The following is a 13,545-nucleotide window of genomic DNA, read 5'->3' as shown; positions in this document are numbered from 1 at the left end:
GTAATCAGCACCCTCGAATTGACAAGAAACCATCAAAAAATATTGTATATATAAAAAACAAGGTTATGCCTCTTCTATCCTGGACTACATGCGCCATTCAGAAACTTTACGCAGATCTCTGGAACTAAGCTGGGCCCTGTTGTACAAATAGTTCCGATTGATCCGATCAATTGTAACTACGCGGATCAATCGTAACTCTATGGAAATCCATCAGTGTCATAATTTTTTCTACGAAAAATTTGCACAATGTCTTTGTTATGCAAAGAGAAGTGCAGTGGATTTTCAAGAGAACAATGAATGTATGAATATACATCACAACTAGAAAATATTTTGAACAAACATGCGTTATAGATGTTGACGTATCTGGCCGTCCATAGTTGCGATTGATCGGATCAATCGTAACTTTTTGTACAACAGGACCCTGGTCTGGATTAGCGAGTTTATACTGAAAGCGGTCTTTGAAACACGTGTCGTCAACTAGCTTTCCCATATCTCATTGTATCTAGCCATGTAGTTCTACGTGCCTGCCATGAGCCTACCTATTTTTTTTTATTTGACTCTTGATTTGTGTCAAGTGGTGGTAGTGAATTAGCGCTTGTTTGCAAACTATGCCTTTGCTTGATTTGTAATTATTATTTTGAATTGAATCAGTTTTTTTTACCCTACGGGGGGGTAAACACGTAAACATTTTTGAAGAAACCTAAAATGACCGAGCTTGTCAATGGGGCGCTTACGCATTTTCAAAAGGTAATGAAGGATTTCAATAATTTATGCAACATTTATTTATAAATCAGAGAAAATGCCTCGTTTTGGGTCATTCCATGCCAATTCACCCAATGAAAGTGCAATTTTGCACCCGACCCTCTCAGAATTCGTTGTAAATTGGTATACATAAAATTCACCATGGCCCAAGCACAAAACAAAAAAAATTAGTCAAATCGGTCCGTCGGTTCTCGCGCTACAGCCCGCCCTTTTCTCCTTGTTTTGACAAAAATGGGCGTGACCTTCAACTTTCAATGGCCATTGCGTCATAACGTGTCGACCAATTTTCACGAAAGTGGTACTATTTAATAGGAAATTCAGAGAGGAATCCAAAACATGCATCAAATAATGTATTGGAACGATTTATAAGGTCGTGACCCTTGACCTATTCTTTGACCTTGAATTTGACCCCCGGACAAATAATTTTTTGACTTGATTTTCGTGTATGTTAATTATTTGTAAGAAATTGACAAAATATGTTAAAACCAATGATGATATTTTATTTCTTCACCTTTAAAAACTCTTCCAAAGATACCATGAAATTTCACTCTAGTCCCACATACTGATATTCATGTTAGTAAAGTGTTCACCAGTTACATGATTTCTTCCAATCTTTAAGTCACAGTATGCAAACACATGATAAGAAATTAAGCTCATCAGTTCACAAATGAAACATTAAACATTTATGCTCATGAATAGGTATCTGTTTAGGCATTTTTATGTTCAGCAATATATATCATATATGTATATTAGGGATCCTTAAATAAGCATATACTCAACAAGTTGATGATAAAAGTACCGGGTAAACACTTTTCTAAGAAGAATATATACATATATGATATATATTGCTGAACATCAAAATGCCTAAACAGATACCTACTCATGAGCATAAATGTTTAATGTTTCATTTGTGAACTGATGAGCTTAATTTCTTATCATGTGTTTGCATACTGTGACTTAAGATTAGAAGAAATCATGTAACTTTTGAACACTTTACTAACATGAATATCAGTATGTGGGACTAGAGTGAAATTTCATGGTATCTTTGGAAGAGTTTTTAAAGGTGAAGAAATAAAATATCATCATTGGTTTTAACATATTTTGTCAATATCATACAAATAATTAACATACACGAAAATCAAGTCAAAAAATTATTTGTCCGGGGGTCAAATTCAAGGTCAAAGAATAGGTCAAGGGTCACGACCTTATAAATCGTTCCAATACATTATTTGATGCATGTTTTGGATTCCTCTCTGAATTTCCTATCAAATGGTACCAGTTTCATGAAAATTGGTCAACACGTTATGACGCAATGGCCATTGAAAGTTGAAGGTCACGCCCATTTTTGTCAAAACAAGGAGAAAAGGGCGGGCTGTAGCGCGAGAACCGACAGACCGATTTGAATAATTTTTCTGTTTTGTGCTTGGGCCATGTTAAATTTTATGTATACCAATTTACAACGAATTCTGAGACGGTCGGGTGCAACCACAGGGTGAATCCAGATGGAATGACCCCTCTTCTTTATTTGTTAACCGATTTTGATTTTTTTCCATCTGGTAAAGCTGCATAAGGTTAATCTTTTCCACAGAATTTTGAAATTTCGACTGGAAAATTATTCATGCTAATTCATGCAAAATTTATTCATAATCACATAAAATGCTTCTTTATTTGTGGACTAATTTCGATTCTCTTCGCATCCATCTTTAGAGCAAAATGAGGGTCACCAATCTTCAACACAAAATTCCGAAATTTTGACCAGAAAATTATGCAAATTTATGCAAAATTCATTCTTAAATCACACGAAAAAATCTCCCTCATATTTGTTGATCAATTTCAATTTAATCGCTAGAGGGTATTCATTTGTCTCGCAATCTACTATGGTCAACAAGGAAATTCGTGATCACTCTCGCAAAAAGTGTTCACTGGCTTTCTAGGAAATTCGTGATCACTCGGTCTAACACACTTTTGTCGTGATGTGTACCGCGCTGTATCCCTGACACGCCCGGTTGAGCTGTTTTGACCAGACTGCTCTATTCTACATAGGCAACATGTCCGCGGCATTCCTTTTTAACAGGATGGCACTCAGTCGCTTTCTCGACCCTTGTCTGCCTTACGAGTGGTTTTCTTCCTAAATCCCTACTCTCCGTCGTTCCTGGTCCCCTTCGGACCGCTAGTAACTTTTTACCACAGCTCTCTATCAGAATTCTGCAGATTTCTGCCCTCACGCATTTGAGACAGATATCGAATTCTGGGCGCTTTCTCCCACGCGGAGGCTTCCCCTACAGAAATTTCCAAGCTTGCGGGAAGCGTGCGACTAGCTTGCGCAAGCTTGCGGCATGCTAGTAACTAGCATGCGGTTAGCTTAATAAGCGTGTGATATGCGTGCAGAGTAATAGTTAAGCGATCTTTTAGCGAGCAGGGACTGTTCGCTAGCATGCACTCGCTTATTAAGCGAGTGCCCTTCTAGTCGCATGCTAGTTACTAGCAAGCGGCACGCTTAAATTTCGGTAGGGGTTCTGAGATATCTCGCCTTCTCAGATTGGTCGATTGATCACTTACTGAGCCTTAAAAGCTTCAGTTTTCCGATCACGATTCTTGTTGAAATTTTCAACAAATTTCGATTCTTACGCTCTAGTCAGCAGGCGATGTTGTTCTCCTGACACTAGGCCGAGGGCCCATGATACTTAGTATTCCTGAGTATACAGGGCATTCCTCTCGAGGACATTTTTGAGGGCCGCCTTTTGGCGCTCAACTAACTCCTTCACTTCTTTCTACTTGAAGGACATTCCGTCCAGCGAGGCGAGATTTGCTGCTTCGGCGCTTAAAGCAGCTGCGACTTTTTCCCCCTCTCCCTAAATTTCGTTGTTTTTGTTTTTTTCTTTTAAATTTTCTTAGGCTTACAATTGAAAACATGCCTCCCTACGGTTTGAGTCCGTGCTGGTCTAGCAAATCAAGTAGATGTATGGAGTTATTGAAGTAAATTATGAAAATACTTACCTGATTTTCTTATTTACGAGATAACTCATACATCTACTTGATACCCTCCCACCGACCCTCCGCCTTGCGTAGCAACATGTTTCAACGTATGGGCTTGCGAAAGGTGAGGAAGATGGACGCTAATTGCGCGGTGATCATGGGTAGTAAGCCTGAACGGGAGAGGGCGCGCTCGCGCTTTTTAAATCCTTGGGAGTTCTATTCGGGTATGGCAGTCCAGAGGGCTGAACTAGCAAATCAAGTAGATGTATGAGTTATCTCGTAAATAAGAAAATCAGGTAAGTATTTTCATAATTTGATTGGGAAATCATTCATGCTATTTTATGCGCAAAATATTCATAAATCACAGAAAATGCCTCTTATTTTTTGACAGATTTTTTGCCCTTCCATCTGGTAGAGCTGCATGGAGTTCACTAAACTTGTAGACAGAGATTTGAAATTTTGACAACAAAAATATTTATGCTAATATATGAGAAATGTGTTCATATTCACAAAAAATGCATCTTTATTTGTTGATCAATTTTAATTTTGTTTGCTTTATATGATAGATCTAGATGAGGATACAAAATTTCTATAGACAGAAGTTTGAAACTTATTAAATATGCTAATTTATGCATATTTGTCAAAACTCACCAAAAATGCTTCCTATTTATTTGCTGACAGTAATTTTGATTGTTGTTTCTATGTGAGATTTACCAAGGTTGGCTAAAACGTATATGCTCATTCATACGATATTTTTATTCATGAGTTGCAAAACATGCTCCTTCTCTGTCATTTCTTCATCAATTTAAATTCTGTTTCCTCAATTTATGTAGCCAATATCATTAATATAATTCACTTCAGTGTCAACTGTGCTGAAATAAGAGATGGCGGTGCTCGCTCTTACGATCACCTGAGAAACAGGCCTTGTGACTGTTTTCATAAACAACTGGTTCTCACCGCAGACTGATGGAAATTTTGTGATTACTTCCTCAAGTCTCCTTCGCTTGTTTCTTCAAGCGAGGACTTCGACACTCTTAGCCAGTTTCCGTCCCTAACTTGATAGGACAGGGCCGTTGCTACCTCATTCGATTCCGTTGGGAATGTAACGGTTGAGGTATCATATCTGGCGATGTCTGTTCGTTTAGAGCATCTCTTGATGGTCGTTTACACGTAATATCGTGACAGATTTTTTTTTCGCCAGCTCCCTCTGGCGTACACTTGCTGCTGCTAGGGATTCCCCCGCCCAGCGGACAGCCATCGCAGCCTAGCCTCACGGGCTCTCTCGGCGATGGTGGCTTGAGCCAAGCCACCTCTTCCACCGCGGGCACTGCACCCTCAGATGGGTGCTTCAATCAGTATGGGAGAAAGGGGATCCTGAGTTCTCTCTCGATCACTCGGTCTAACACACTTTTGTCGTGATGTGTACCGCGCTGTATCCCTGACACGCCCGGTTGAGCTGTTTTGACCAGACTGCTCTATTCTACATAGGCAACATGTCCGCGGCATTCCTTTTTAACAGGATGGCACTCAGTCGCTTTCTCGACCCTTGTCTGCCTTACGAGTGGTTTTCTTCCTAAATCCCTACTCTCCGTCGTTCCTGGTCCCCTTCGGACCGCTAGTAACTTTTTACCACAGCTCTCTATCAGAATTCTGCAGATTTCTGCCCTCACGCATTTGAGACAGATATCGAATTCTGGGCGCTTTCTCCCACGCGGAGGCTTCCCCTACAGAAATTTCCAAGCTTGCGGGAAGCGTGCGACTAGCTTGCGCAAGCTTGCGGCATGCTAGTAACTAGCATGCGGTTAGCTTAATAAGCGTGTGATATGCGTGCAGAGTAATAGTTAAGCGATCTTTTAGCGAGCAGGGACTGTTCGCTAGCATGCACTCGCTTATTAAGCGAGTGCCCTTCTAGTCGCATGCTAGTTACTAGCAAGCGGCACGCTTAAATTTCGGTAGGGGTTCTGAGATATCTCGCCTTCTCAGATTGGTCGATTGATCACTTACTGAGCCTTAAAAGCTTCAGTTTTCCGATCACGATTCTTGTTGAAATTTTCAACAAATTTCGATTCTTACGCTCTAGTCAGCAGGCGATGTTGTTCTCCTGACACTAGGCCGAGGGCCCATGATACTTAGTATTCCTGAGTATACAGGGCATTCCTCTCGAGGACATTTTTGAGGGCCGCCTTTTGGCGCTCAACTAACTCCTTCACTTCTTTCTACTTGAAGGACATTCCGTCCAGCGAGGCGAGATTTGCTGCTTCGGCGCTTAAAGCAGCTGCGACTTTTTCCCCCTCTCCCTAAATTTCGTTGTTTTTGTTTTTTTCTTTTAAATTTTCTTAGGCTTACAATTGAAAACATGCCTCCCTACGGTTTGAGTCCGTGCTGGTCTAGCAAATCAAGTAGATGTATGGAGTTATTGAAGTAAATTATGAAAATACTTACCTGATTTTCTTATTTACGAGATAACTCATACATCTACTTGATACCCTCCCACCGACCCTCCGCCTTGCGTAGCAACATGTTTCAACGTATGGGCTTGCGAAAGGTGAGGAAGATGGACGCTAATTGCGCGGTGATCATGGGTAGTAAGCCTGAACGGGAGAGGGCGCGCTCGCGCTTTTTAAATCCTTGGGAGTTCTATTCGGGTATGGCAGTCCAGAGGGCTGAACTAGCAAATCAAGTAGATGTATGAGTTATCTCGTAAATAAGAAAATCAGGTAAGTATTTTCATAATTTGATTGGGAAATCATTCATGCTATTTTATGCGCAAAATATTCATAAATCACAGAAAATGCCTCTTATTTTTTGACAGATTTTTTGCCCTTCCATCTGGTAGAGCTGCATGGAGTTCACTAAACTTGTAGACAGAGATTTGAAATTTTGACAACAAAAATATTTATGCTAATATATGAGAAATGTGTTCATATTCACAAAAAATGCATCTTTATTTGTTGATCAATTTTAATTTTGTTTGCTTTATATGATAGATCTAGATGAGGATACAAAATTTCTATAGACAGAAGTTTGAAACTTATTAAATATGCTAATTTATGCATATTTGTCAAAACTCACCAAAAATGCTTCCTATTTATTTGCTGACAGTAATTTTGATTGTTGTTTCTATGTGAGATTTACCAAGGTTGGCTAAAACGTATATGCTCATTCATACGATATTTTTATTCATGAGTTGCAAAACATGCTCCTTCTCTGTCATTTCTTCATCAATTTAAATTCTGTTTCCTCAATTTATGTAGCCAATATCATTAATATAATTCACTTCAGTGTCAACTGTGCTGAAATAAAAAATGTTAAATTTCGTTGCAAGATGCCGGATGAGCTCCACATCAGTAATGTGCTAATTTAACAAAGCTTTTCCAAATAGGATAATTTGCCTGAATTCACAATTAAAAATGTATGCTACTATTTGTCGACTGTTATTTTGCGCGTCATACCCAAAATTTCTCAAAAACACGATTATAATTATGTATAAAGTCAATGTAAATTGCATTTTAAGCGTAAAATCATAAATGCATATTAATTTTTATTTTTGTTGATTTAAATTGGTATATTTTATGCTATATATGATAGCAAAAGGATCCACAGAAAGTTCATAAAAATACATGAGAATAAAAAGAACAAAATACATAGGAAATTAATTATGTTTCCGCAATATTATTTTTCATAGATGATTGTTGGTAACCGTTTGAAATCATTTTTTCGCCCTCTCTTTATACAATTTCTGGTCTCATTTATTCACATGTCAAATCAACAATATCTCTTTTTCAATTGAACAAAATACAGAATGTTATACAATAAATTACGCTAACGTACAAGAAAAAATACAGATTTTCTGAATAATGATGACAACGAATTGAAAAATAATTCCAATCCTCTGATGACCCTTTTTCACAACTCAATATCTCTATTATATAATTGGATTTATTGCAATAAAACTATCAAATACAACCGCAAGCAGTCCAAAGACCGAAATATGTGACTGCTTACAAATAAAAAAATAAATACAATACACCAATTCATACAAACGAAATATCATAAATCCATAAAAAAAACATAAACTGAAGGAACGGGAAATGAGGCCCACATAGAAAAATGAAAGAAAATGTTGGGGGGGGGGGGCAACCAGGACTCCAAAACTGTCCATTAACAAGAGCCCCAAATCAATATAAAGGAACACAAAACCACACACAAATATCCTAAACCTCAGAGGTTCTCAGTCCTGCATAAATTACTTTAAATAAAATACCAATAATCATTACGCAAATACTACAAGCAGAGGTTCAAATAAAGAAGAAATAGAGAGACTGATATAGCATGAAAGAGGAGAGGAAGAAGATAAAAAAAAGAAAGGCAAGCGAGAAATTGGTCAAAAGAAAAGAGAAGACGAAAGATGAGAAGAGAAAAGAAGGAACCTTTAGAATCAGAAAAGAAACTCATTTAGATAAACGAAAGAAGGTGGGGGGGGGGGGGCAAAATAAATATTAATGCTTCGGTGCGTAAGTTGCATCAATGGAGCTGGTTCTCTCTTTGATTTGAAACATTGATATTTGTTCACCCTTTATAGCCCACCGCTATTATAACTAAAATGGAAAATGTCAAATTCGTCTGCTGCCAACTCGTCCACTCACCACATGGTCTACCTTCATTTAGTCTGATGCCATTGTGTCCAACATTTCGTCTAACAACCATTTGGTCCAATCATCATTTTGTGTAATCTCCAGTTCGTCTGTAATCATTTTGTCTCATAACCAGTTGGTCTAACATCCATTTTTTTAATTCATTTCGCCCAATTAACACTTAGTTCAAATACACCAAAATGGTAAATGGACTAAATGGCTATTGAAACAAATAGTAATTAGACGAAACGGTGAGTGGACGAAATGACAATTAGACCATGTGAATAGTGGACGAACTGATGGTATACCAAATAATAGCAGACGAGTTGGTAATTGGACGAAAATAAACCATTAAAAAGAATCGTCCTTGATACGCTCCCGTCGCCGAAACTCCCTTACGTCGCTGAGCTAACTCGCCGACGATCATGATGATGACTTGTAATAAGACGCCAACTATTGATAGAGTTCAACCGCATATGCATATTCGTCATTGTCATCAATAACGCGCCTTTGCTTCTTAGGAGTAAAGTGCTGCTGTTGGTTCACAATCTTTTGATTCTCATAGGTTTCTATCTTTCCTTTGATTCGATGGTCAGTTCCATATCTTTCATTTTCTTTTGAGTTGACCTCTTTAAGTCCAATTCGTTTTGATGTGTGCTCTTTCCTGTACTCTAAAAATTCATTCCTGTGTACCAAAGCGTAATAGTGAACATTCTTTAGCAAGCGAAATCGCATTATTTTCAATGCACCGCTGATATTTTATAAGTGATAACGTATTTAAACTATTAGCTACAGGCCTACATATGGATATTTCGATTTGGTCTGGAAACTCACTTTTGTTAGGGCCGTTAGATTAAACAAAACCATAATAATAGGCATTTATATAGTGCCACCTATCTAGCAATATTCTATTCCGTGGCGTGTTGACCATGGCCGTACGCAGAAAATACTCCGGGGGGGGGGGGGGGGCAAGACACGTAAACTTTTTCAAAGAAACTCGAAAGCGAGTGACCGGAGCGACCATGCCTGTCGGGGTGCTTTGCATTTTCAAAAGTAACATTCAACTTTTTGGTGATTTTTGTGAAAATTTTCAGTAAAAAATGAAGGCATTCAACATTTCTGGGGGCAACTGCCCCCCTGTTGCGTACGGCCATGAATAAAACAATCTTCCCCCTTAGCTTCAATCCTCCCTTTCTACGAAGATCCCGTGTAGAAATGAGTTTGGTGAATTAGCATGTAGATTTAGTTTTATGAAACCATGGACTTATTTTAGTTTCATTGCACAGGCCCAAGTCAGTTACTGGAGTTAGGATAGGTGTTATGGTGCTATGATAGACAGAGTAGCTCGATTACATTATATGAATGTTTTAATACAGTTGATACTTGATATAGTAATCCCTTTTGCAGCTCTTACAGGAAGCTATACTGGGATGATTGAAGTGAGCCACTGGAAGAAATGTCATGAAGTGCAGAAATTGGTGATGGATATTTGTGTATATGTAAAACATGCTACATGCTATGTCGAGTAAAAGTAAACTGTTGATCTAAATACTCACCTGAGTCGCATGTATAGGAGGGTGACGACTATCCCATACACACCGAGAATAATTGTCACTAGAGCAAGTCCAACTTTCAATCCTGCAAACATTGGAAAGGAGTAGAAAATACATAGAACATAAAAACACCACCACTACTACTATTACTACTTATGATACTCCTACTTCTTAGACGACTATTCTTGTATTTACTACTTTACTACATGTACATCTACTTCTGCTACCACCATTTCTACTTCTACGATGGCTACACGTATTACTACTTATTCTACTACTACTACTAATTCTATTATGACGACTTCTCCTGTTTACTACTAATATTATTACTACTACTCCTATTACCACTTACATGTATGTGGCACTGCTACTACTGGTTAACCAACTACCACTGCAGCTGCTGCTCCAGCAGCTGCTGGTATACTCCTGCTATACTACTACTTTATCTACTACTTCTACTGCTGCTGTTGACATGGTTGAAAAGTACTGCTACAAGTGTTACATGTACTGCCGTTGCTACCAATCGACATTTCATCTTTCGTATCAATAGATTTCGAGGAGCAGTTTGTTGGTGATGCTTACCCCTAAAGTGGCACAGAGGGGAAAAGGAGTTTGAGAGATGTATCAAATGCGCTCAAGCGAATGGCCTTGCACATTATCATTATGGCCCTCCTGTAATCAAATTGAGATTGCTTTATTTATTTATTTTTTTTTTGGGGGGGGCAATTCTTTGGTAAAGAACAGTCAGTCCGAATCCTCGACCCCATTCATGAGGCTGTCGCTCTACTACCTACGAACCATGTTTGATACGAATTAAAAATTAAAGAGAAGTATTAGAACAGGAATACCTGTGGTCTGGGGGCAAGGTAGACTAGGGTATGCAGTTGCCGTTGTTGATTGCTCACTGGATCGTGGTGTTATCGTGGTGATAGTAGTCATGGCAGCTACTGTGGGGGAACTTTGAAGGGTTTCAGAAGAGCTGCTCGTCGTCATGATCGTGGACATGGTTGCCGTATGGGTTGTCTGCGAAGTCCCAGTAGACGTCGACGCTATCGATGCGGTGGTCGTCGTACTAGTCATGGAGGTTGATAGAATGGTCGTCGGCGTAGTAAATGCCGATGTTGTCATGTCGATGGTTGACAGTGTCGTAGTACCCGTGTCAGTCGGGGAAGACGGCGTACTTGGTGTGTACGCCATGGAGGATGATACGATGGTAGTCGGCGTAGCCACTGGCGATGTCATTGTCATGACTGTGGTGGACATAGTCGAAGTACTCGTGTGAGTCGAGGAATACGACGTACTTGGGGTGTACGCCATGGAGGATGATACGATGGTAGTCGGCGGAGCCACTGGCGATGTCATTGTCATGACTGTGGTGTAAATAGTCGAAGTACTCGTGTGAGTCGAGAAAGACGACGTACTTGGGGTGTAGACATGGTAAAGCGGATATGTAAATGATGACACCGTAGTTGTAGGCATCACCGATAATGTCGTTGCCACGGTTGTCATTCTTGATGTGGAAGACGGGACGGTTGTGGCATTTGATAGCGAATAGTTTCCAGTTGTCATTGAAGCTGTAAATGAAAGTAGACAACTTATTCCATGGTAAAGTAGGCAAATCGGCTGCATTTTCATATTGTCCGGAAACTTTGATAAGAAATTATTATGAACAACACTTGTATACACCGCATGTGTTTGTAACGGCAGATGAAAAAGGGGAGGGGGTACTTCATTTGGAACATCCCAGGTAAAAAAAAGACATTTTTTTTTATTTTAGCATTGGACAGGTCGGCGGGACAGACAAAAAAACAAACAGTCCACACCCCCCCGTATAGAGTGAGTGTATAACAATCTCAGCAGTAAACCCTTTTCTTTATTTCTGCTCCATAGCCACCTTTCAGCAATGTATAAAACTAAGATTTTATCTGTTATACATAATATATAGTGCATGTACTTAAAGGTCAAGTCCACCTCAGAAAAATGTTGATTTGAATCAATAGAGAAAAATCAGACAAGCTCAATGCAGAAAATTTCATCAAAATCAGATTTAAAATAAGAAAGTTATGACATATCAAAGTTTCGCTTATTTTCAACAAAATAGTTAAATGAACGAACCAGTTACATCCGAATAAAAGAGTCGATGATGTCTCTCACTATTTCTTTTGTTTTTTATTGTTTGAATTATACAATATTTCAATTTTTACGAATTTGACGATTAGGACCTCCTTGCCTGAAGCACAAAATGTTAAAATAATGGAATTCCACGTGTTCAGGGAGGAATGAAACTTCATTCCACATGACAATGACGAGAAAATAACAATATTTCATATAAGAAAATACAAAAGAAATAGTGAGTGAGTGATGTCATCAACTCTCTCATTTGGATGTAACTGGCTCGTTCATATAACTATTTTGTTGAAAATAAGCGAAACTTTAAAATGCCATAACTTTCTTATTTTACATCCGATTTTGATGAAACTTTCATTGTTATGCTTGTTGATTTTTTTTCTTTTTATTCAAATCAAGTTTTTGTTGGGGTGGACTTGTCCTTTAAAAGATAAAAATGATGTATTACCCGAGAAAATATTGAAGGTATTCTATTCAGTATATTTCTTTTGTTCTTGTGTTAATTTACTTATTTACATGTACTTGTTTATTATTTACTACACGTATATGCATGTATATATATGTTTTTTTGTGGGGGGGTGGGGGCATATTAATCACTAAATGCAGCGTTATGTTTTGCTTCCACTTTTAAAGACGTGTCTATAAAATACGCTCTATTTACATGCGGGCATGTTTATCCCCGAAACACCAGTAAAAAATAAAAATAATGAAATTACCAATAACAAGATAATGAGAATAACAATGAAAAAAAAATAATGGCATGTCACACTCACCAGTCGTGGTTTGGGCACTGGTAACCTTAATCCGCGTCAGCATCATGAACGTCGTCCAGATGATGTGAACAAAAACGATGCAAAACGACCCCATGGTCTTACGTAGTCGAGATTCGAATAAGAAAAGCAAGAAAAAATACCAACTTTAAAACATGGAAAATATTAACTCCCAAAATGTAATTTTTCCTTCCAATAGCAACTAGACCTTCTACAAAATGCACTGCAGAGCAGAACCTCAAATTTTATATTCAAATGTTGACTTGGAATGGTATCGAGACAATACTTCTCTGACAAGCCCTCAAAGAGGAAGTATAGAAAATATTGTTTTCGTGTGACTGTTATCATTATTTCGATGCTGCAGTCACTCACACCACGAATTCGAATCCAAACGAACCGAGGATATGTCATTGGAAATGACGTAATTGATTTGGTCGGTCTGGAGTCGGTAATGCCGTTGTGACTACGGCAAAGCAAAACAGTTCAACTGCGTGGTGCAGTGCGACATTCAATGTGTATTTTGATGGGCACGGACCGTGACAAATTGTATGGATTTTTCCTTTGCTTTATGTGTGAAAATCTTCACATTGTTGGTAAAAGAAAATTCCGAAACTGAAAAAAGACTCCTTTATGGGCTGATATTTCCAGACGACAAAAGAAGTTCTGTAATTTAGGGGAAATCCCAGCAATGGCTGCACTCTGAATAACAGGCATTTTTTTGAT

At 38.6% G+C, this 13,545-nt stretch overlaps 1 protein-coding gene across 1 annotated transcript; it reads right to left on the bottom strand.

Annotated features, from left to right (window-relative positions):
- Positions 1-8,197: 8,197 nt before the first annotated feature.
- LOC121431057 (cell wall protein DAN4-like) lies at positions 8,198-13,298 on the bottom strand. The gene is made up of 4 exons (XM_041628527.1): positions 12,826-13,298; positions 10,774-11,499; positions 9,929-10,010; positions 8,198-9,057 (listed from the first exon to the last, which is right to left on the bottom strand). Exons 1-4 carry the CDS (start codon positions 12,917-12,919, stop codon positions 8,826-8,828), a joined length of 1,134 nt encoding a protein of 377 aa, XP_041484461.1. The 5' UTR covers positions 12,920-13,298; the 3' UTR covers positions 8,198-8,825.
- Between the last annotated feature and the right edge of the window lie 247 nt (positions 13,299-13,545).

This window comes from Lytechinus variegatus, chromosome 17, assembly GCF_018143015.1.
Source record: "Lytechinus variegatus isolate NC3 chromosome 17, Lvar_3.0, whole genome shotgun sequence".
Classification (NCBI taxonomy): Eukaryota; Metazoa; Echinodermata; class Echinoidea; order Temnopleuroida; family Toxopneustidae; genus Lytechinus; species Lytechinus variegatus.
Note: the sequence above shows the minus strand (reverse complement) of the source record. Positions and strands in the feature narration are given on the sequence as shown.